At 35.3% G+C, this 24,906-nt stretch overlaps 2 protein-coding genes across 3 annotated transcripts; one reads left to right on the top strand and one right to left on the bottom strand.

The window, feature by feature from the left end:
* LOC131932818 (Golgi reassembly-stacking protein 2) lies at nucleotides 1-16,229 on the top strand. 2 transcript variants are annotated; one of them, XM_059289722.1, is made up of 10 exons: nucleotides 1-157; nucleotides 9,038-9,118; nucleotides 9,391-9,594; nucleotides 9,795-9,881; nucleotides 9,982-10,112; nucleotides 10,478-10,616; nucleotides 12,566-12,635; nucleotides 12,739-12,813; nucleotides 13,175-13,315; nucleotides 13,928-16,229. In XM_059289722.1, exons 1-10 carry the CDS (start codon nucleotides 95-97, stop codon nucleotides 14,278-14,280), a joined length of 1,344 nt encoding a protein of 447 aa, XP_059145705.1. In that variant the 5' UTR covers nucleotides 1-94; the 3' UTR covers nucleotides 14,281-16,229. The 2 variants fall into 2 exon arrangements, with proteins under 2 accessions (XP_059145705.1, XP_059145706.1); XM_059289723.1 differs by lacking the exon at nucleotides 12,739-12,813.
* A 1,178-nt stretch (nucleotides 16,230-17,407) lies between these two features.
* Nucleotides 17,408-23,026, bottom strand: LOC131932830 (uncharacterized). The gene is made up of 4 exons (XM_059289735.1): nucleotides 22,655-23,026; nucleotides 21,281-21,595; nucleotides 18,558-18,713; nucleotides 17,408-17,761 (listed from the first exon to the last, which is right to left on the bottom strand). The coding sequence occupies exons 2-4, from the start codon at nucleotides 21,468-21,470 to the stop codon at nucleotides 17,586-17,588; spliced, it is 522 nt and encodes a 173-aa protein (XP_059145718.1). The 5' UTR covers nucleotides 21,471-21,595; nucleotides 22,655-23,026; the 3' UTR covers nucleotides 17,408-17,585.
* Between the last annotated feature and the right edge of the window lie 1,880 nt (nucleotides 23,027-24,906).

Raw genomic sequence — 24,906 nt, 5'->3', positions numbered from 1 at the left:
GAAAAAGTAACTCGAATGCCACGTCGAGGCCATTTTGTTTTGATATTTTGTTTCCAACAACAATCTTAGCAATAATTATTTATCTGTTCTGAAGATGGGAGGATCAGCTAGCACTGAAATACCGGGTGGAGGAACTGAGGGTTACCACGTATTAAGAGTTAGTACATTTTCATACTAAATAGCTTAAACCACAGTAAAACCTGTTACTGATTTCAGTTCAGTTCAACAGTTGATTTTCATTTTTTTGTTTTATTTATTACTAGGCATGCTGCCCAGCTTCGCTTAGGCTTTCGAAAACATTGAGAATTTGAATGCTTAATTAATTCGCCCGAAGGTCGGTCTACGACCTCAAGAGTTATGAAGAGGTTCCTCCGTGGACATTTTTTTTCGATTTATAGTAGCGAGGCTCGCTAACTCGAAAGCGTCCTTGGTTGCTAACCAGAACATGGCTACCACACCTTGGCCTACGATTGGGCAATTTTTTCAGCTTTGTTCGAGAGACCACCTTAACATTAACTTTAAAAATAATTATCACGCGAAAAATGGCGTTTTTTTCGCGTATTTTAAGCTATCTGAAGATGACAAAGCTATTTTTGCCAGAAAAAAAAAAAAAAAATTTGCTTCCGACAATGTAGGTCAAACGTAAACATGGGTATAGTTTGAGTTGTTTAAAAACTTTAAATAATGGTCTGTTCGGTGTCCAAATGGCACTGTACGGTAGGCTATTATTAGACTGATCGTTTAGTGAAAAAATATTGTAATTATTTTATAACCATTTTAAGAAATCGGCGCCCAAAAAAGGTCACTGAAAGCACGTAATTTTTTATTGTGACGTCATCGCTATTGTGATGGATGCTGAACGGAAGTATGCGCAATAGACGCTAAAAGGGTTGTATATTATTTCAATTGGGCTCACAATTTGGCCTTGATTTCCTGCGTAATTAGGCTAATTGAGAATCATTATTGATCTTTTACCTGGCCAGGTGATGATAGGTATCTTACAAGGCTAGGCCTATAAAAGCCCGCGAAACACATCGATCTACCCTTCAGATTGGTATTGGTGAGAGTATTTGATGCATACTTAATACTTAGATCTACATTATTTAATATTTATTCATTTAAAAATACTGTTTAGCCTACAACTTGACTATTTTTTTTTTTATGTTTGCTGATCGTGATTGATTTGATATTTAACTATTACATTAGTCATTTTAGTTTTAGCTATAGTTTAATTAGTTTAAGTTTATTCTTAGTTTAGGTCTATTTATATAATTTTTATTAGGGCCTGGCCCTTGATCTAACTTTAGTTACGAATTATAAAAATAGTTTTAGATCTAGGTTCTTAATTATTTATACTTTAGGTCTAGTTCTCTTAGTAGTCTAATAGATCTAGTAATAATTTTTTTTTTAGGTTGATTCTGCTTTGAGATTTTAATTTTAGGCCTGCCCTGTTGGTCAATAGGCCCTACTTTATTTTATTTTAGATGATTTAAGCTAGGCTTATTTAATATTTATTTTAATATTTATCCTGCTTGCTTCTTTGATGACATTAGCATAGACTAATTTAAAATTAATTCTAATTGATTTTATATTACTATCAGGCTCATAATAAGCCTTGGCATATTTAATTTAGATTTTGCATATATACTTATTTGAATTTTTATTCAACTTTATTTTTATATGGGCCTAGGCCTATTTGAATTAACTTTAACAATTTAGTTAATGTGCTGGCTAATTTGTTGACTTTGCAATAGTTAAATCTTTTTAAAATTCTTGTTGATTTTATTTTAATTTTTTTATTTATTCATATTTAAATTCTGTTATTAATTTATCTATTTATTTCTAACTTGACAGATTTTTTTTTATTCTGATTTATTTATTAATCAATTATCTAGCCCTAAGTCTCATATTTTTAGAATTGTTTCTTTATATTCATATTGCCTTCGTTTATGCTGCTTTCTGATTTCATGTGAATTTTTTTGATATTCAGAGATTTCTTTGCTAGTTAATTGTTGATTTAATTTGTATCTTTTTGCTCATATTATATCAATTTATAATTTATTGTGCTTTGTTGTATTTATTATTACACAAACATTTAAGTTAATCATAATGAATTCACAGGCTGTTAGTAACTATGACACATTTCTTAAGACTTTTACAGATTCTACGCCATTGTTGAATGGGTATGTTGTTCAGTTTATGCATTTCAACCGTGAAAGGAGTCAGGCTGAAAAGTGTAGGCAGTTGGCTTTGGAACTGAGGTTGGTAAATATAAATGACTCTATTCTTTTTCAGAGGTTTTATAATGCAGTTACAAAGTTATTGAAAGATGTCCATAGCCTAAGAAAGTGGTTGCATCGAAACTGGGACAGGATTGTAGACATTTTGAACAGGCCATTTGCTTTCCAACCCTTGGAGGAAGATGACTCCACAGCCCATGATCTGTCGCTGAGTGAGAGAGTAGTTGTTGGAAGTGAAGATGTAAGTTTTTCAGATGTATCTACCTCGGAGGTGAGTGAGTTGAATGTTGCAATGGTAAGTGATCAAGATAGTAGCCTCTTAGATGTTGCAGGTCCTTCGACTTCCCAGGCTGTTTTACATGATGATACAGTTTTTGTAGATGTAGAGATGTCTGAGGGCGACTCCAAGGCAGAGACAACTGCTAGCTACTCTTTACGCAAAGAGAGATGTCCCAAGTGTGTGGTAAGGAATAAGTCAATTCTTACTTTACAGAGTAAATTGAGATCTTTAAGAAAGGAATGTAGACGTTTAAAATTGTCTAACATAAAAGTTTTGCAGCAGTCATTGGTAAGAAGAAAGGCTGAGGTTGAAAAGTGGAAGGCAGCATGCATATCACAGAAAGCTTCAGAAAAAGATAGGACTGCGCAGCTTGTTGAAACTGCTAGGCAATTCAAGATCAGGAATAGTAAGTTGCTGAGTAAGTTCAATAGAACAATGATTAAAAACCATGACATTGTGTTAAGTTTGCAAAACAGGAATAGGTCAGCAGCTGAGTCTTACCAAAGCGTGATCAACAGGGTGATGACAGAAAAGGAAAGAGTTTTGGCAGAGAATATGAGGCTACGGGCACAGCTGGACATTATTGAAGGAGAGAATAGAAGGCTGCTGGAAGACAACATAAAGCTTACTGACCAGTTAGACAGTTTGACTGCAGCAGAAATGGAGGAGCCATCTAGACGTGCATATGGTTTGTCAGAGAGAAAGGTAACATACATGTCGGTGATTTCCAACGTCTCAGTCAAGGAGGTTAGTGGTCTTGTTCGGTATTATGCACATGTTTTTTCCCCAGATAAGCCAATACGCATGCCCCATCGCTCAAGTACGACAAGGATGGCTCATGAGCCTGGAGTGTTGGCGCTCATCCAGGTTGGCGAGGCTCTTCAGAATTGCAGGTCAGCCAGTATTGCATTTGATGCCACCACTAAAGTTGAAAAGCACCTGAACACTTTTTCTGTCTCTACAGAACCTGGCAATAATAAATATGTTCTTTCAACTGCAAGAGTTGCTGGTGGGAGAGCAGAAGATTACAGTGGACACATCATTGCTTCATTGAAGGAGTGGGCGTCAGTCTACGGTGACTTCATGCAGTTACCACCAGTAGAGGTATTATCTATTTTTCAGGAGAAATGTAAAGCCAGCTTAAGTGACAGGGCCAAGGTCAACGCCTGTGTAGTGGAGGCATTGCAAAACGAACTGGAGATGCAGTTTATACAGCTGAATTGCAATGTGCACCCGTTGGACACAGTGGCATCAAAAGCAAGAGAGTGTCTCGCCACTCTGGATAAGCAGCTGAATGTGAAAGCTGCTTCTGGTAAGGGCAACGCTCTTGCTGTTGACATTATTGTTAATGTTTCAAAGTTGAGGTGAGCATGTTTTTTCCAGATTTTTTTTTAGTTATTGATGATTGATATTTTTACTACACTAATTAACTCTTTCCACAGGGCTCTTTTTTTAAATATTTTTTTCAGTATTTTATTGATTTTTTTTTTTTTATATTGATTTTTTTAATCTTTTTTTTTTGTTTCAACAGATACAGTCACAAAGGAGAGCCTGCTGTTTTTAAGGCATTTTTAAGAGAACACCAAGTACCCACTGGAACATTTGTAAGATACGTTGGGAATAGGCTGCAAGTTCTCTTTCACATGGCTGGAGTTGTTGTAAAGCATGCTGACCTTCTGAGGACCTTTCTTGCTAAGTAAGTATTTATTAATTTTATATTTATTTAATTTAAAGATTTAAAAAAAAAAAATAAAATAACAATTGCATAATGCTCTATAGCAAGAACCAGATAGTGTGCAAGAATTTGTTGAGCGACCTTTCCAAACCTGAAGCAATGGTGCAACTACAAGCGCTTGGCCTGATAGGGAAGATCATCACAGGGCCCTGGATGAAACTTGTCTATCAGAATGTGGCTCAGAGGTCAAACCTTGAGCTTGTAAGTATTTGTTCAACTAAATTATTTTTGTCTTTTTTTTTTTTAAAGGAGATCTTTCTAAACCTTTCTTTATTTCTTTGTGGTAGGCTCCATTCTTCCAGGGGGCTAGGGAGAGGATTCAACTGTGGATTGAGAAACCTGAGATTGTGATGTATACAAGACATGATGTATTTGAACAGCCTTTGCCAGAATTCGACCCAGTCCTCGTGTGTCTTCAGGTGACGAGGGATGAACAGCTCTTCCCTGTGGTGATGAAGGCCTTGTTGGATTCTACAAAGGAGGTTCTTCTACGTCAACTTGAACGTTACCTGGTGGGTGACCTTTCGAAGCCCACTTCTGAGCAGTTGGATGCCACTAAGTCTGTTCCTCCCCACAATATGTTTGCCGAAAGGTGTCTCGGCATTGCTGACTACCTTATTAGGCGTGCCCCCAATGTATCAATTGGTTTCTTAGATTCCAAGTTGAAGGCAAAGCTTAACAACACTCTTGTCTGGCTGGAAGGGAAACCTCTAGACATGCAAGAGCGCTTGGTAACCTTTGCCATGCATAGGGGTGCCCAAATAAGGGAAGCCTGCAAGCGATTGCAGCATGAAATAGACTCTAACATAATTAGGCGCATGACTGAGCTTCAGAAGAAAAAGGAAAATAGAGCCCGGTCGGTAAGCGAAGCTCAGGTGCGCAAAGTTATGGCAGAAGGGGTTGCTTCTTTGGATCACCCACTATTTCATACTGTTGATGGCAAGCAGAGACCCTTTTTGCAAAGAATTTTGGAGAAGGAAGAGCTAGTTGGCGTCCTTCTGACTCACAAGTGGGAGTCGGATGGTAGTGATGTTGTGTTTAATGGTAGAATAGTGAACAGGATAGATGCCACCAGGACCAAGTCAGCACGTTATACAGTCAGCTATTGGACAGATAATGAGGATGATGCTGAGGACTTCGTTCTGTCTGTGGAGTCGCTTGTTGCTGACTTGTTGATGGGAGACCTCTGCTTTGTTCACTGAATAAACTGAATCCTCTTCTTAACACCCTGCATTTTCAGCTCATTAGGATAAATTATGCAAGATAAGTATTAAATATAACTGGCACTTTTATTTTGTTCTAATTGATATTATATGCTTAGCTGTTTGCTTTAATTAGTTATTTAAATTGCTAATTTATTTCACCTTGTAAAATAAGTACACACACATACATCATTATATATATTCTTTCTTGAACTGTTTAGTTTAGCAAATTTGCTCTTAAATATGTTTTTCTGCTGTGTATTTTTTTCCTAATTTTGTAAAATACATTTTAAAATTTATGTTATTATAATTATTCATGCAATTCCTTCCACTTGTTATCAGATTAAATCTCAAAATTAATTTTTTAGTTTTATTGGTTGGTTATGATTTATCTTTTGATTATTAATTTGTTTATTTTATAATATTTTTAGATTTTTATCATTTTTCTGCACATACAATTTATGCAATTTCCACTTTTTATATTTTTATAAAAATGTTATACTACATGAGCTATTAATTTAATAACCTAATAAAAATTATTTCTTTGCAACATTTACTGATACCAATGTGTTGATTATAATTCTCCTTTTTTTTTCACAGAAAGTCTAATTAAAAGGTATGTAATTTTTAAAATTTTTATTTACCCCTAATAATTCAGATAGTATTTTAATGTTTGTAATGTTAAAAACATACTTCCCTCCCAGGTGTAGTTTGTTTAATAAACGCTTTTTTTCTTTTTCAGCAAAATATTTTTAACTCCGCCTGGATAACACCTTTGGGAATATCCTGCCGGTCCCAAGCCCGGATAAAGGAGGAGGGTTGGGTACAGAGATAAATCTCTACCTGGAAAAATTAATCCTAAAATTAGGGCTAATAAAATCACTGTTCAAATTGAAAAAAAAACTATTGATATCTTCCATTTTGTATAGTGATTCTGTATTTTTTAAATTGTCAATAATTTTGTTTTTTTCTTATTGAATACTGGTTTATATATAAATAAAAATGTCTAAAAACATTACTTCTGGCTTGTGATTTTTAAATATATTTCATAATATTTTATACTTGTGATTTTCACTCTGACAAAGACAATTGTCTCATCAAAGTCATTATAATTTGGGTTGATTTTCCTTCATAAAATATAAAGAAATTGTCATCAAATTCATTATTGGGTTTAGTTTTCCTTTTAAAACACCCTCCCATTAAAAAAAATTAAATCAAATATTAAAAAATGCAGATCTAGATCTAATTCCATTTGGTGACTTTTATTCTGATGAGGACAGTATCCATACGAATAGACATCTGGTAATAAAATCAAATGTACTGTGCATATTCTGCTAAAATCAAATCAGCTGCAAGGTCAACCCTGCAGAGTTCGTCTCTTCAGAAAAGAATATGGCGGTCTGGTTGTCACGGATTATTTAGCTTGCAATGCTTGGAGTGGCCAATTAATAAAAATCAGTAATTAAGCTCCAAATGAGTTTATTTTCAACAAATTAAGTATTTGATTGATTAGAGATTGATCTCTAGTTTCCATTGGTAATGTTGAAATTGAAAAATAACGAAATTTAAAATTAGTGAGTTTCTCTAATTTATAGCTCATATAAGGTACCGGTCAGTCGAGGTCAGTTTTGACCCCCACATCGTAGACTTTTCGGCCAACCGGCCCCCGTGTTCTGTCGCACCAAGGCAAGATCATGCCAAATTTGAAGCGCCTGCGGCGCCGGGAAGTGCCCTATCGGACACCCGACAATCTAGATCTAGAGCTAGATTCCTAAAAGAATTTTTTTTTTAAGTTTAGCCCGAGCATAATAAAAAAGAATACATTAACCAAGTTGACTTGCTGTGTCTCGAACCCGCACCACCTGCGTGGTTTAATGTACACTAACATCTCCGCTATTTAGGCACCTTATAAAATACGGAGAATGAAACACGTATTTTAAAATCTTAACTTACGCGAATATGCCTATTCTTTCAAATTAATTTTTTATCCCAAATTAGCCAGTTCATAACAAAGATTTTGTATAAAATAAATAAGTCTTGAAATAGTTTAGTCCTAATATAGAAATTTATTTTTGGAATTGATTTTAGAGAAGTTAGAGTCTAAATCTAAATCTTAGCGTCTACGTCTAGATCTAGTTATTGCGTGGATTTAGATTTAGATTTAGTCTAGATCTAGAATCTCTAGATCTAGAATCCAAATACATAAAATAAATTTTATGAGTTTAGGCCGGAAAAATTGTATTGTATACATTTCATAGTGTACGTAGATCTAAATCAAATTTGAATGAAATAGTTCATTTCTTTTCATTCTAAACACGGCAGATGACGTCATTAGTTAATGTATAAGCAATAGTGACGTCACAGTTTTATGCGTTCTTTTTCACATATATTAATGCTTTTCCGGTTGCATAAATAATACTGTTTCTCTACATTCGAATACGCCTTTAATTTTTATTTTTCTTCTTTAACTAAAATTGTGGTTATACATTTAAAACATCTAACATATTATTTTCAACAAAAGTCCGTAAAAAGTTCTTCATATATCGCTGCCGATTCTGACGTGATGTCCGGCGAAAATTTTTTGCGGACAGAGAAAGAGAGAGAGAGAGAGAGAGATGTGCGAACGTGGGGATTTATATATTAGGATTTATTTATCTTATAAATTAGACTATTTATTTAGATCCAGATCTATGTGTTGTAGGCCTACTAATTGTAGCTTTATTTCAACTAACAAACCTGGTGTAATTATTCTTGTTTAGTGCTACTTTTTTTGTTATCACTACCTAATGTTTTGAAGCAGCCAATTATGCTTTTATTTTATAATTATATGACGGTTGAATAATCATTGAATACAATAGCCTAACTCAATAAATAATAAAATGACATGAATGAACTATTTTGCAAATTAATTTTTCTAGATCTAGACTAAAAGTAAAAAACTTCGGGAGAATGTTTACACCGGTGTCTGATAATGGAATCTTCTTTTAAAAAGGGGTGTTAGGTTACTGGTAGTTAACTAAATACACACATGGCTGGCTAATGTCAATGCTAACCCTGTCCCTAACCCCAACCCTGGTCCAACCATAAGCCTAACCCTAATTTCTAACCATAAAATTAGTCGAGATTACAATACTACTAACAACCCAACACCCCTATTTTAAAGATGATTCCATTATCGGACACTGATATCTATAATCATCCCATAGGCCTAAATAAACTTTTGGCCAATGCTAGCCGGAATAAGATACGCATGCTCAATGGAGAGAAACTACGACTTGCCATCGCTGCGATGTTTTTGATGGTACTGCGCATGCGTGTGTTTACAAATGTAGAACCCTAACACCAACCCTAATCCTATCCCTAACCCTAATTCTAGCCATAGGTCACTGCGCATGCGCAGAGCTATCTTTTGCTGACTAAATGGAGACGTTGGGGAGAAAAATCTTCTTCTGAGTAGTCACTTTGTAAACTTTCTTTGTTGAAACCGCATAAGCCGCATCAGAATCTTATTTAATTAAATAAATTATGTTGCATTTTATTTTACTATGGTTAAAAGTTTTATTTTTTAAACTTCATTTAGGTGCAAGATGGTTCCCCTGGGCATAACGCTGGCCTTGAAGCTTTTTTTGACTTCATTGTTGCCATTGGCACCACTCGTTTAGTAAGTATTGAAGCTTAAATCAAATTTTTCCTTGTTTAGCTTTGATTTATATATTATACTAGTCTACTATTAGATTTGAATTATAATTAAGAAGTATTTAAGATTTGTCATGTATCTTTAAAACTGAAATTCTGTTTATATTAAGACATTGCTATCTCTATTGAGTAAGAATAGTTCTGTTTTTACATCAACCAAGCACATTCATTTATACTTAGGTAGCTAAAATCCTTTGGAGTTTTTTAATTTTTTAATTTCTTTGTTTTTTTCCTTAGAATCAAGATAATGATACACTGAAGGAACTACTAAAAACAAACATAGAAAAGCCTCTAAAAGTTACAGTTTATAGCAGTAAAACACAGAATGTTAGAGAAGTTAGTCTGATACCATCTCACAATTGGGGAGGTCAAGGTCTTCTTGGTGTCAGCATCAGGTTCTGCTCATTTGAGGGTGCCAATGAAAATGTTTGGCACATCCTGGTATGATAGATTAAAAATTATTCTACCCACTTTTTATTAAACTTATTTCATTCTTTCTTAGAGCTGTAACCATTTCCATTTTTTAATTTTACTATCAAGATGTTAAACTGAGTTGTTGTATTAATTTATTTTAAATCAATCTGAGTTGATGAATACAATTCCCTGGAAACAATTCATATAACAAAAAAAAATTATTGCAGGAAGTCCAACCCAATTCACCTGCTGACCTTGCTGGACTGCGCTCCGATACAGACTTTGTGATTGGTGCCGATTCTGTTTTACATGAGGTAAAAAGTGTAACTGATAAATAATCTATAATAATTGTATTTTAAAGTTGAATTTTAACAAAAAAAATGTACTTGCTTGGTCTTGTTCAATCTGTTTTAGTCTGAAGATTTGTTTACACTGATTGAGTCACATGAAGGCAAAGCTCTAAAGCTGTATGTATACAATACTGAGACTGACTCATGCAGGGAGGTAACAATCACACCTAATGGATCATGGGGAGGAAAAGGGAGGTATGTATCGGTTTAATTAACATTCAGATATAATGAGGCAGTTTTAACAGTTTGTTTTTCTTAAATAAAATAATTGCTTTTTTATGACACATTAAGTAGTACATCTGGAACTTTTTTCAAATCAGTTAAGTTACAGAATATAATTTTGTTTTACTTAGGTACCATTACTTCAAATCCCAGTTTGCACTGTTCTTTTGTAACTGCACTTTTTAGAAAACATTTTGTTTGATTGTGAAATTGTATTCAAAATGAGGACACAAGAGTAGTTAGTTGAGTTGAATTATTTCAACTTGTTCCATTTCAGACATCTAAAATTTAATCTTTTGGAACCAAGTATCTTATCCTTTTATTTTTTACTATTACAGTCTAGGGTGCAACATAGGATATGGTTATCTGCATCGAATCCCTAAACGACAGTTTCCATCTACCAAGGTGCAGCCTCATACAAATGTAGTTACACCCACTGCTCCGCCACCATCACCCCCTAAGGATGGATTTTCTGAGGTTTTTGTTTTACATTTTTATAAAAATACTAACCATTTTCAGCCTGAGCACAGAAACAATTTAATTCCCTGCCAGAAGTTCCTGAGTTCAGATCTCTGTTCAGACTTGTAACTGTAGAACATCCCTGAGCACCCAGCTCTGATAGAGTCCTGACTTACTTGGAGAAAGTAAAGGTGTCTGGGCATAGTGCTGACCACACTATCCCTTTATATGCTGAGGTCAAAAAACATGATTTTTACTTCATCTGCCCAATTGATTGCTAGGTCTAAAGAAGTGCTTTACTTTACTACTACTTATTGTTTAATGGAAAATTATAAAGTAGTTTTTTTCCAACAATAAGACTTAAAAAAATATACACTTATTTTTAAAAGTTAAAAAAAATATTTTACTGGAAAAAAGGTGTACCTTCAGTATTGTTTTTTTTTAAAAAAAATGATTTAAAATGTAAAAAAGTCACTGGTACTGATTTCTGGATTTATTGCTATATTAGCTACATTGCAACAGAAGTAGTATTTTAATTAGTCTAAAGTTCACTAATTTTTGTTTGTAATTTAGGAAAATAAGTTTTGTGATCTTAAAATATTGCAAACAATATTTTAAAAAATGACTGTTAGTAATAAAACTCTGCAAAAAGATTTCAATAAAACATTTCATTTCCTGATACTGCTGGTATTTTTAAAATCTCATTACCAGCTAGTCTTTTCCATTATAAGACATCAATAATTTTACTACACATAGTTTTGGCGCATAAGACTACCACATATGAAAAATCAGTGGCACATTTTGGCACACAAGGCTGTAAAGAGTTAAGAATGTTTTGGTGTTTACTACCTACAACTAACTGTATTGTTGGTTAAGGATTCTTGTTGAATCTTATTAAACCCATTTCAGTTTGTATATTTGTGAAAAATTGCTGAGAAAAAAAAAACTTACTATTTGTTTACATACACATAGGTTAATAATTACTAGTAAAACGGAATTCTTAAATATAATAAATATTTTTCTTTTTCTACTCTATTGTTAGATTATTTTTATATTTATTTATTACTAAAGAGGAAATTTTTTTGTTTCATTTTCAGACCAAAGTGATCTGTGTCTAAAATGACTAGCTTATTTTTTCGAACACATTTTTTCGCTAGTTTCGGTATCGGTTTCTGTTGATGTAAATTAAAATAATAATAAAGCACTGAGTTGTTATAAAAACCATTTTATTGTCTTTTTATGGCAAAAATATCCATCAACATTTCATTTTTATCACTTAATGCTAGATTTATCATCGCAACTATAGGATGAAAACTTAAAAATTCAAATCTTCAACACTTGAAGAATGAAAATATTTTTACTGTGAATGATAAACCCTTGGTTTTACCCTAAAAAAGTCTTTAAAAAGATCTGTAGATACAAATTGGTCACTAGACACAGACCCTCATAATTTTTACTGGTAGTGACATTTTATCATATTTATTGGAATCATCAATTGTAAGCATATAAACACCATCTTACCAAAAAGGCTTTTTTTTTAAACGCGAGAACAACTATTATTCACTTGTGTTTCATTTATATGTATGTTTATACATGTGAATTACTTGCATAGTTCCAACATTAATATTTGTAGACAGTTGGACTAGACTACCAGAAAGAACTATGTAGCCTTGAATGATTCTATAGTATTAAAAATTAGTCAGATATGGCCTTTTAATTTTTCCTAGTGCTTCCTGAGCATTCCATTCCACTCCTGTACATATGTTAAAAATGGGCTGTACATAGTATTTCCACTAGGTTGTATGTTAAACATTAAGGATATCTGAATTTTAAGGCGATGTTTGTAACTTAAAAAATTTTCAGAGTAGGGTGTATTTTCATTTCAGAAAAAAAAAAACTACAGAGCCTGCACAACCTGATTTTATGTTAGTATAAAATATTAATGCTGATTATATCTCTGCTTGCAGATACCTTTGACTGGATCGCCTAATGCAGGAAGCATCAACTCTGGATTAGCTCACCTATCTCTCAATACAGGTAGGGATTGATTAGATGTAAATAAAAACCCCATTCCTTTTGAAACCATGTTTTGTATGTAGACCAGTGGACAGATTGACAGTTCCATGTTTGTTTTTCCCAGGTTCACCCACAATTCCTGTCATTACATCGCACCACAACACATCATTTACACAGACAAATAGTCCAGGTATGCCAGGTAAGGGAAAATACCCATCAAACCATTTGTTGGACCTCTTTAACAGTGCCTCTGATTGCGTTTTTTAAAAAATGTGATGGATACACTTTCATTGACATGAATTTTCAAAATCAGATACAGCATAAACACCAATAATTTTTTAAAGGAAATTTATTCATCACCTTTCAAAACATAAAAATAATATTATTTTAAAACTCCTTGTCTTGATTTTAAAAATTGTTGATGAAAACAATCAGAAAGACTAGAAGACTACAGATCATTTTGATTTTTTTGTGAACACATAAATTTTTTGGGAAGGGTTATAATAGAACACAGTTTTGATCTTCATCATATAACACCAATCATTGTGTTTTTCTTTCAGGCTTACCCCACCCAGTTATCCCCAATTTATCTAACCTGCCAGGATTGACAAATCCCATTTCTCTCTCTGGAATTCCCCCAGTGTCATTACCTCCCCTGAATGCCAGTGGAGCTTCTGGTCCTCTGCCAGCCTTCCCTGCAGGTATGTGAATAATGCCATATTATATGTAACTATTCTTGACATTGTATGCATAACTATTCTTGACATCATATGCATGACTGTTGTTGACATCTTATACATAACTTTTCTTGACATCCCATTTCTCTGCGCAGTTTTCCATTTGAGCACTATCTGGGAACAACTAGAATATTCTTTTTGTCTTATTTTAAACTGTTGCCTCATATTGGAGTCTTTTTAATCATTTTGAATTACTGTTATTTAGTTAGTCTTGGAAGTCAATATTTTTATTTTAATGGCAAACACATGAAGAATTGGCCCTTTTTACTATTTACTATGTAAAATACTATTTATATGATAATTTGTTTTAAATTTCTCATTTAAAGTAAAACAAAAAAATTAAAACATAAGAAATATGTTTTAAATAAGGATCATGCTTTTAAAACATCATCACAAAAATATGTATAAATAATTAGAAACAACTACAACTTTGACTTGATATAAAAATAATCATATGCGTGAAATGTCTGAAATTATTGTAGAGGCCAAAGTAAATAAAAATACTTACACATTTGAATTAATTTTTTCAACATTATATTATTAAAATAACTTCTAACTTTTTTTTATTCCTCACAGGTATTCCTCCTTTCAATGTCTCCTTGCCTGCCCCAACACCTCTTCCAAACTTCACCCTGCCCAGCAGTCTTCCTGGATTCAACCCACCACCCGGCCTCCTGCCCCAGGTCCCCTTAACTACACCAGCAGCCCCTAAAGCCATCGCAACCTCAGCTGACACCAACTCTGGATTACAACATTCTGCCTGTGATGGGCACCATCACCATGGAGATGATGATCACCATCACCACGGAGATGATGGGCATCACCACGGAGACAATGGGCATCACCACGGAGATGATGGGCATCATCACCATCATCACCCTGTTGTCCCTAATGGAGTCCCTGATCACCAGAGCCATGTATCATCTTAGCCTGTACACTAGATCTCTTACTATTATTTATCACTTACTAATTCATCTGTCTTGTTGATTTTGGAGTTATTTTTAAAGAAATAATTTTTTTTTATATATTGGTTTGATTTTATTTGCTTTTGATGATGTGGGTTCAATAGCCCCTTAGCCTTTCCTGCAAGGGCGCTAATTTCAAATAAAATTTATGTTTTGTCCTGTGAACTCCACGGCAGAAATAATTATCTAACTGACTTATGATGAATTACCTAACAAAGAATGAAAGGAGTTAGCTATCTTGGTGGAAATGGGTTGCCTGATTGGACATTTTATGTACATATTGTACATTGTTTTATTTTATCTGGCACAGATTCTCTGAGAACTTTGTGATTTAGACCAAAGCTTCCCCCATCTTAACAATAATCCTTGTTGTCAGAATGGAGTTGGATTGTTATAATAATTGTATGCTTTATGTTTTTAGAGAATAAAAATTCTAATTTGGTTTTGACTAGAAAAAATTGTCACAGCAAATACAGGTGACATGGCTTTTTATTTTTTATGCATTATATTTCTATATTTTAATGAATGAATGTATTCAATATGAGTTCATTGATTTGTAGATTATGAATTGAAATTTGTATCCTTTTTTTAAATTATTGAAACTGTGTGATAGTAAAAAAGATAATGGTACATGGTTATAGTAGTTAGCAGCTTGCTTGGTAGGAAGAAAATGGTTTATTGTTTGTATTTACTCAGGGTCAGAAAAATGGTGGTTTCCAGTGCTAGTGCAGGGTCCTGCTAGGTTTGATAGTTTATCTAAGTACGGTCGCATATGTTAATCTCGGAACCGAGGGTTAAGATTTAAATAGTTTATCTAGGTATGGTTGCACATGTCAATCTCCGGAACTGAGGTTTGAGATTTAAAACCTAGTGGATTGAATGAGGAAACTGATGGTGTATTTTGACATTGATATTATGCCTTGCAACAAATGAAATGGATTGTTTTAGGTCAGAGACTTAATGAATTCTGCTTTTAACATTACAGTTAATATTATATCAATAATAATGATTCTTATCTAATTCATATTATTGCTGTAGAATAACACAAATGTTGAAATTTTTAAACAAATGGACAAAATTTTAAAAAATATATTTATTTAGAAGAAATTGCTGAACGCTAGATCTTTATAGTTAATTTCTTTGTCAATTAATTGTTTACATTGTTACCTTATTTCTAATAAACTGCCATTAATTTTGTGTGTTTTGAACGGTAAAATTTTACTCAGGCTGAAAGTGGCCATACTGAATTAAAACATTTTCTTCTATTTTTCACATAGTAAGTCTTTGGATGCCTCCCTATGATAAGTGTACACTGTGGAACACAATAAGCTGATGCTAGTGTGGCATCATTGTTTTATGGAAACAGTGCATTTTGAAAATATTAAATCATTATAAACAAGTACATATCTGTTTTTTTTTTAGAATTTGGTGTTGTAATCACTCAAGCCTACACAATCACTGCAAAAATAACCTACTTTTTAAAGTTATCAGTTTCATCTGTTCTTTGGAAGAAGGGGTTTGACCCCTAGTATTAGAATCTTATTTTAACCTTTTTTGACTTCAATATTTTATCTTTTTTTTTTAACTTGATTAAAATAGTAGTTATTTCATTGCTTGTTTTTCTTTTTAAAGTGCATAACTTCCTTTCCATTTAAAAACTGATCCATATTTGTAAGTTTTTTTAATGGGTTGGAGTAGCGTGATGTACTTGCTTTTCTTGCTGAACTTGAAACCTGTATAAAAGGACCAACTTGTTACATTTTAAAATTTTTCATAGACTTGAAATAAAGTTTGTGTTTGTAAAAACGGAGCCTTCATGCTTATGTGATGTCACCTGGCAATAATTTTGGTGTGATAGTTTCAATCAAGGTAATTGTGAAACCAATACGAAATAAAATTTGATAAGTTATGTTGCTTTGGCAGTGGAAGTTGTTGTAAGTCCTCCTATGTGAACAAATGTATTTGTTGTTTGATCAATCATTGGTATGTAAAAATGTTGTAAGTATTGTTATATGCCAGTTAATGTGTTAATAAATATAACAAGTTAGACATGTGGAAGTTGTAGGGACAGCTTGAAACAAGAGTGTAGTGGGTTTTCTTTTGCTGATCTATTAATAATAGCAAAAAAAAATTAATAAAAAAAAAGTCAAAGAATATCAAGTCTCTTGGCAAGTCAAAGAATATCTATTAATTTTTTTTACACAAAAATATATCAAGACTTTTTTTTTGGCAAGTCAAAGGATATAGTCCTTTCTGGAAGTCCTATTTGACCAAGTACAAGGTCTTAAAAACCTACCATGACTCCCCATCCAGCAAACTATTTCTTCAAGGCCATAGTTAGTCGAACAGATCTAACCTTTACATCTATCGCTCTCATTTTGGTCAGATGGTAATAACAGAGTAAAACAATTGATGTTTAGATACTGTGTCTTCAGCTTTAACGTGGAACCCTGGGGTGCTTTTTGACTTAGGTAATTCCTACAGGGGTAAAACCATACAATAAAAAAGTAATAAAGTCTTACATATTTAAATTTTTTGTTGTGATGCATAATTTAATTGTATATGACAGGTTTTGATTTAATTAACTACTCTGGTACAAAATTCCGCATAGATTTAATTTTATCCGATTTAACGATTTATAAAAAAATATCTCCTATGTTCCCTTGTTATTATAGTGCTACTACTATAAGAACAAACGCCGGGTAAAATGTTTAGATACAATTGGAAGAATCGTATGGTATATGTTGAACTATGCTTTGGAAGTTATTTTTTGAATACTTTATGAATAGAATGGTTGATGATTTCAGTTCGAAATAAAAAAATTAACTATAGAATGTTTTCGTTATTTTTATAAACACAGGTAGCCTATAATTGGTAACATTGGCACCGAGAATTTTAGAAAATCTCTTTAGTGCATGATTTTAAATTACAAAAGAAGCTAATAAAGAAGATAAATGAATGTGTTGTAAAAACTGATATAGTTAACAGTATTTTTTTTTTAAATAGACTCTATATATGAAAAAAATACACACACAACCATACAGAAACAACATAACCAAAATGGAATGATAACACAGTGTGTGTATTAAAACTTAACACAGAAAGTGCATAGTAGTTATGAAATTTAAAACAATTTATATGAAAACAAATTATATCCATGTAAACTGGGGGTGCCATTTGAATCAGTACTCAAACAGCACAGAAGTGAGACAAAATATTTTTGAGTGCCATTTGAAACAGTATTCAAACAGCCGTCAGACCAATTTTTTTTAGAAAGTCTGTGAATCCAGCCGGTTGGCACACAGCATGGCCCCGCCCCCCAGGGCCAGAAGCACAGCCCCAGCGATGCAAAGAAAAGCCGAGTAGCCGACATCAAAGCCCGCCTGTTCGTAGGTCGAGTGGACGTCCACACCCCAGACGATGATCAGAATGGTGATGGCCGTGACTGTAAGGATTAGAAAGTTAAGTTTAGTATTTGGATTCGAGTTTGTAATCTCGCCAAACTTGTATGTAGTGGTGTATGCAAGGGGGGTTATAACCCCTCCCATGGTCCCCCAACCCCAATAAATAAAGCCTATATATACTATATATATATATATATATATATATATATATATATATATATATATATATATATATATATATATATATATATATATATATATATATATATATATATATATATATATATATAATTGTATACAAATGGGAAAATTGTTGAAGCCCTCCCATGACCAATTCCTGGCTACGCCACTGCTTGTATGGACACATATTGACATCTTTATTTTTTAATGTCAAGAGTATTAATTGTACTAAGCATATTTAATACACTCAATTTAAAGTACTGTAGATATTAACATATTTTCAAAGCCATATAAAGAGTTTTAATCGAAATATATAATATTTGTAACCACACATCGTCAACTATATCACATGACGTGAACGAACTGTAGAGTGTTCGACCTCTAACCCAAAAGTCTCGAGTTCTGATCCCGGTCGTCCCTGAGTCAACCCAGCTCTGGTGGGTACCTGACTTACGTTTGGGAAGCCAAGGCTGACCACACTGACCAAGGCTGATCCATTTATATGTCGTGACTACGGAAAGAGGTGAACTCTTCTTCCCCCCCCCCCCCCCGGGCCCCATACACACACGCGCGCACACACACACACACACAAACACACACACATATGCATCCAGTACGTAGAAAAAGAATGGCTAATAAAAAAAAAAAAGGGCTCACACGAAGCGAAACATGCAGCCGCTGACAGCTTTGGGAGCAAAGTGATCGTGTCTTTATCCATGAGTGACCTGACGATGTGCACCCCTGACACGACAACCCCGGTTGTCCCCTGGAGCAACCCGATGATTGACAGGGCCTGACACGCCTGGTAACTGGCTGGGAGAGAAAAGAGGTGTTCTGGCATGATGTGAGATATAACTAGGTCCTTACAATATGGCATGATGTGAGAGATAACTAGGTCCTCACAATCTGGCATGATGTGTGAGAAAACTAGGTCCTCACAATCTGGCATGATGTGAGAGATAACTAGGTCCTCACAATCTGGCATGATGTGAGAGATAACTAGGTCCTCACAATCTGGCATGATGTGAGAGATAACTAGGTCATCACAATCTGGCAAGATGTGAGAGATAACTAGGTCCTCACAATCTGGCATGATGTGAGAGATAACTAGGTCCTCACAATCTGGCATGATGTGAGAGATAACTAGGTCCTCACAATCTGGCATGATGTGAGAGATAACTAGGTCCTCACAATCTGGCATGATGTGAGAGATAACTAGGTCCTCACAATCTGGCATGATGTGTGAGAAAACTAGGTCCTCACAATCTGGCATGATGTGAGAGATAACTAGGTCCTCACAATCTGGCATGATGTGAGAGATAACTAGGTCCTCACAATCTGGCATGATGTGAGAGATAACTAGGTCATCACAATCTGGCAAGATGTGAGAGATAACTAGGTCCTCACAATCTGGCATGATGTGAGAGATAACTAGGTCCTCACAATCTGGCAAGATGTGAGAGATAACTAGGTCCTCACAATATGGCATGATGTGAGAGATAACTAGGTCCTCACAATCTGGCATGATGTGAGAGAAAACTAGGTCATCACAATCTGGCAAGATGTGAGAGATAACTAGGTCCTCACAATCTGGCAAGATGTGAGAGATAACTAGGTCCTCACAATATGGCATGATGTGAGAGATAACTAGGTCCTCACAATCTGGCAAGATGTGAGAGATAACTAGGTCCTCACAATCTGGCAAGATGTGAGAGATAACTAGGTCCTCACAATCTGGCATGATGTGAGAGATAACTAGGTCCTCACAATCTGGCAAGATGTGAGAGATAACTAGGTCCTCACAATATGGCATGATGTGAGAGATAACTAGGTCCTCACAATCTGGCATGATGTGAGAGAAAACTAGGTCATCACAATCTGGCAAGATGTGAGAGATAACTAGGTCCTCACAATCTGGCAAGATGTGAGAGATAACTAGGTCCTCACAATATGGCATGATGTGAGAGATAACTAGGTCCTCACAATCTGGCAAGATGTGAGAGATAACTAGGTCCTCACAATATGGCAAGATGTGAGAGATAACTAGGTCCTCACAATCTGGCAAGATGTGAGAGATAACTAGGTCCTCACAATCTGGCAAGATGTGAGAGATAACTAGGTCCTCACAATCTGGCAAGATGTGAGAGATAACTAGGTCCTCACAATCTGGCAAGATGTGAGAGAAAACTAGGTCCTCACAATCTGGCAAGATGTGAGAGATAACTTGGTCGTCACAATATGGCATGATGTGAGAGATAACTAGGTCCTCACAATCTGGCATGATGTGAGAGATAACTAGGTCCTCACAATATGGCAAGATGTGAGAGAAAACTAGGTCCTCACTATCTGGCAAGATGTGAGAGAAAACGTGTTCCTCACGAAAACTGGATCTCCTTACTAAAAAGGCATCACTGGATTTTATCAGAACCCAATCCTCAAACTAATAAACATCGTTATGACAATCATGTGAGACCACTTAGCGACCAAAGGGATGCAACCACACCTCTCTATCATACTTGGTTTCGGGTGATTCCTCAAAGTCTGGCCCACGACATCCCGACTGCTTCTGCGTCACTGACAACTGATCTTCCATTGTTTATTTTGGTCTACATGGGACTAGGAGACTAGAGACTCGAAATTGGAGTCAGTAGAACGTCCCTGAGTCCATCCAGCTCTGATGAGTACCTTACTCACGTTAGGAAAAGTAAAAGGGACTGGGCATAGTGCTGACATACATCCCCCTTCATATGCCAAGGTTACAGTAACAAATGAACTCTACTTCACTTATCCCTTTAACCATAAGGTTCGAAAAGGGAACAATTTTGGCCTACATACTTTCCCCTTTCATTGGGGAATCCAATCTATGCCTGTCTGGTGGTGTTGCTAATAGGGCTTGTAAAACTACGGTCTCGAAATCTACTAGCTGGCAAGTACGAGAACGAGAAGTTGCGACCTACTTACAAGTCCTATTGTGATGTATGGTTATTGTAAGCGAAGTACGAGAACGAGAAGTTGCGACCTACTTACAAGCCCTATTGTGATGTATGGTTAATGTAAGTACAAAATACACACTATTAGAGTTTCTTCCCGCGGAGCCCCCCCCCCCCCCCCCAAGAAAGTCTACCGCCCCCCCCCCTCGAAGGAAATGGAATTTATATAGAAAACATATATTTTTACTAGTGTCCGCCCTCCCCCCCCCGAACGAGATGGATTTTATATAGTAAACATACACTTTTACTACTGTCCGCCCCCCCCCGGAAAATTTTGACCGCCCCCCCCCCCCCCTCCGAAAATATCAAGTGTCGTCCCGTCCCCCCCCCCCGTCCCCGCAGAAAAAGTCTGAAAGAAACACTACACACTATAAGAGTATATAAAAGTACCTGTATTGAAGGAGCTCCCCACGATGCTCACACAGACAGAGGCGGCACACTGGGACCACAGACCGTAGGCCGTCTTGAGCGGGGGGTAGACGGACCAACCTGGGGTCACCACCCCTATGGCATGCAGCAATACCCCTATGGCTGCCAGTAGCACAGCCAGGATCATAGCTAGCCTCCACGAGTCGGACATCCCCGCGGGTCACGTCTGACGTCACAGCGAGTCACGTCTGACGTCACAGCGGGTCACGTCTGACGCCACAGCGGGTCACGTCTGACGTCACAGCGGGTCACGTCTGACGTCACAGCGGGTCACGTCTAAGGTAACAGCGAGTAAGGTCAGAAAGCAAAAAAATAAATCAAATTTCATTATAGGTTAATTGGATATAACATTTATGACAAAGGCTATGGAAGCTAATCCAGAAAGAAAAGAAGGCTGAAATAGGAGTAGACGGCGATATGGCGCATAACAAGTTGACACGTCATACTTAATAATTGTGTTGGGGAAATCTTTTCCTGGATGACGACGAGGAAGAAGAAGATGCGGTTAACGTTTATAGAGTAATTTGATATAACATTTTAGTCAATCCCCGGCACTGTGGTGTACAATTATTTTCATTGGTGAACGTTCTTTATCAGTTAAGTTCCGTCATGAGCATGCGTTATATATTCTTTCTCCGGGGATCGACTCTTCTTATATATGCCTGGTACGGTGTATGCGATCAAACACAAGTCCAGTTGAAGATAATAAAAATATTTTTATTTACCCATAAATCTAATTCTTCTAACTACAACTAACTCTCGACATCTCCCTACACGCTCCCATGGCCAACAATAACAGTACACTATCTACATTTTAACTCTCTACATCTTTCCTCTAGCGCTACCTATCTTTAACTGCCGACTCACGCTTCAGTGGTCAACTGACCGTCTCACGTGACCGGTCATCTCCTGTAAATCTACCTTACTACACTATGCTCTGTTTCTGCTATCTTCTGCTTGACCTCTATGACGTATAACTTGCGTCATTACAATATTTATATATGTACAAAAGTGTGTCGGCAAAAAGTTCATGGTTGATAAATTCGAACAGTCTCGAGTTCAAACCCACTGGCAGATAAATCTCGATCCCCTTCAACACTAAAAATTAAGAACGAAGAAGAAGAAGAAGTGTACAGCCTCCTGGATCGCCTCTTCTAACTCTAAAAAATGTTTATCTATTAAGATTATTATTGTTTTAATAAATAGGCGTCTAAAAATAATGTCTACCGTAAGTTATCAAACTGAAAATTAAATTTTCATTTCTGAAACGTCAAATTACACACACAATGGGCTAATATATATACAAATGTAGCAGAAAATTAGCTGTTGACTTACCAGATAAACGCACATTCCTTATAAACAAACCTCAAGTTGGAGACCACAGTTATGAGAAGCTCAAGTAAAGATTACATTTTAGTCCCTCAATGCTGGAGATTTGAATCAGAATTCAGACCAGCGCCTTGTTTGTGAGATCAATAGTTGTCGATGAAAATTACCATCATCGATCTAGCAACATTCATTATTTGGTACACGAATTTATTCAATAGACTGAAATATTTAGGTGCATTGGAATAGGTAGACAGGCAGAGCAACTAAAGCACCTTATATACTATCGAGTCCCATAGAGATGGATGAATGGATAGCATCTTGATTATACAGCTTCTATGAATTTGAATTAAAATTAAAATCCAGTCTAGTAAAAAATGCAGCCTTCCCACGGCGCAGTATTCTTCACTGCTGCTGTTCTCGAATATTCTATATGTCTCTGCTGAAGCGTAAAAGATCGATACACAAGGACATCGATTGATAAATCGATCACTTAATAAACAGCTCGGTAAATGTGAGTAGAATACTTGTTATTTGAGTAGCTTTAGAAACATTTGACTATTTTTGTTTGATTTACCATTGTATTAGCTGGTTAGTGTCTTTTATAATAATAAAATTATATATAGGCCTACATAGGCCTATATATATGTATATATATATATATATATATATATATATATATATATATATATATATATATATATATATATATATATATATATATATATATATATTATATTTATATTTATATATACAGGCCTACATAGGCCTATATATATGCATATATATATATATATATATATATATATATATATATATATATATATATATATATATATATATATATATATATATATATATATATTTATATATATATATATATATATATATATATATATATATATATATATATATATATATATATATATATATATATATATATATATATATATATATATATGTTACGGTCAAAGCCCGAAGTGCAGCCAAACCCCGGATTGGCCGGCCAATGCGCGCATTGGCCGGTTCTCTTGGCCAAAGCACGAAGAACTTAGCACTAAGAGCGTATTTCGTATATTGGCCGGCCAATGCGCGCACTGGCCGGGACGCATTGGCCAAAGTCCGAAGAGCTTAAACTTGACAGCGTATTTTGTACATTGGCCGGCCAATGCGCGCACTGGCCGGGATGTCCTGGCCAATGTTCTATCTAAACTAAATTGTGATCGCGTTTTCATTATTCTGGGTGCTGAGGACACAGAAACTGGTGGACTCTATTTCACCTGCCCATTGTCCCACCAAGTCCCGATAGGCAACTTTATCATAGTAGACTACCCGTTATTTAGTTAGATAACTGTGGGTTTCGGGGGGGGGGGGGGGGTCATCCATAAATGAAATCACGTCTGGCACTTATCACAAAATAACCACACCCCACACTCCAGAAGACGTTTTTTTTTCTTTTAAAAACACCGGTTTCGGCTGAGCATGGGTCTGACCACACTATCCCTTCATATACTGACGTCACAGGTAAACTACTATACTCTACTTCACCTGCCCAGTGTTCCGCCAAGTCTCAGACAACATGTTTTTATCGTTTAAAAACGATTCCGGCCGAGCATGTCTCTGACCACACTATCCCTTCATATACTGAGGACAAAGAAACAGGTGAACTCTACTTCACGTGCCCTGTATCCCGCCAAGTCTAAATAAGCAACTTTATCATTCACATTTAAAAAAAAATGAAAATTCACATGATGTGTCTAGAACTCGTGCCACCCGCATGGAAGCCTATTACACTAACAACTTAGCTATCTAGGCTCGTGACATTATTGAACGTTTTTTTTTGTGCTATATAATAATACTTTGAGTCTCCTTATGAAACTTGATTTAGGCGCATAAGCCCTAGATTTAGATCTAGATCTACTATCTTTAAAATTAAATTTTATCTTTTATATTTTATTTTTAGCCAATTGCATAACTATACAAACAAAGATTTATATAAAATAATAAAGGTCTGAAATAGTTTAGTATAGAAACTCATTATTATCTAGATCTAGATAGAATTATCTAGATCAGGGTTCTCCAAACTCTTCAGCCCGAGGGCCTCATTAACTATCGAATATCAGTTCGGGGGCCAACGCAAAAAAAAAAAACCCAACGAAATATAATTTCTATAGTAATAATGTATAAAATTCAAGTGCCCCCTCCCCCGGTAAAAAATGTGATAGAAACACTGTCGGTGGCCAGAAATACAATCAAAGTCC

This window comes from Physella acuta, unplaced genomic scaffold (assembly GCF_028476545.2).
Source record: "Physella acuta isolate Inbredline_101_S28 unplaced genomic scaffold, ASM2847654v3 ptg002288l, whole genome shotgun sequence".
NCBI classification, from domain to species: Eukaryota; Metazoa; Mollusca; class Gastropoda; family Physidae; genus Physella; species Physella acuta.
This window is presented reverse-complemented; position numbering and strand designations above follow the sequence as displayed.

Excerpts from the sequence above, each read along its gene's own strand:
- LOC131932818 (XM_059289722.1), top strand. The coding sequence starts at position 95 with ATGGGAGGATCAGCTAGCACTGAAATACCGGGTGGAGGAACTGAGGGT. Across the intron at positions 10,113-10,477 it reads TCATGGGGAGGAAAAGGGAG|TCTAGGGTGCAACATAGGAT; the intron begins GTATGTATCGGT and ends TTACTATTACAG. Across the intron at positions 12,636-12,738 it reads TCACCTATCTCTCAATACAG|GTTCACCCACAATTCCTGTC; the intron begins GTAGGGATTGAT and ends TGTTTTTCCCAG.
- LOC131932830 (XM_059289735.1), bottom strand. The coding sequence starts at position 21,470 with ATGTCCGACTCGTGGAGGCTAGCTATGATCCTGGCTGTGCTACTGGCA. Across the intron at positions 18,714-21,280 it reads GGGGAGCTCCTTCAATACAG|CCAGTTACCAGGCGTGTCAG; the intron begins GTACTTTTATAT and ends TTTCTCTCCCAG. Across the intron at positions 17,762-18,557 it reads GGCTGCATGTTTCGCTTCGT|TCACGGCCATCACCATTCTG; the intron begins GTGAGCCCTTTT and ends TAATCCTTACAG.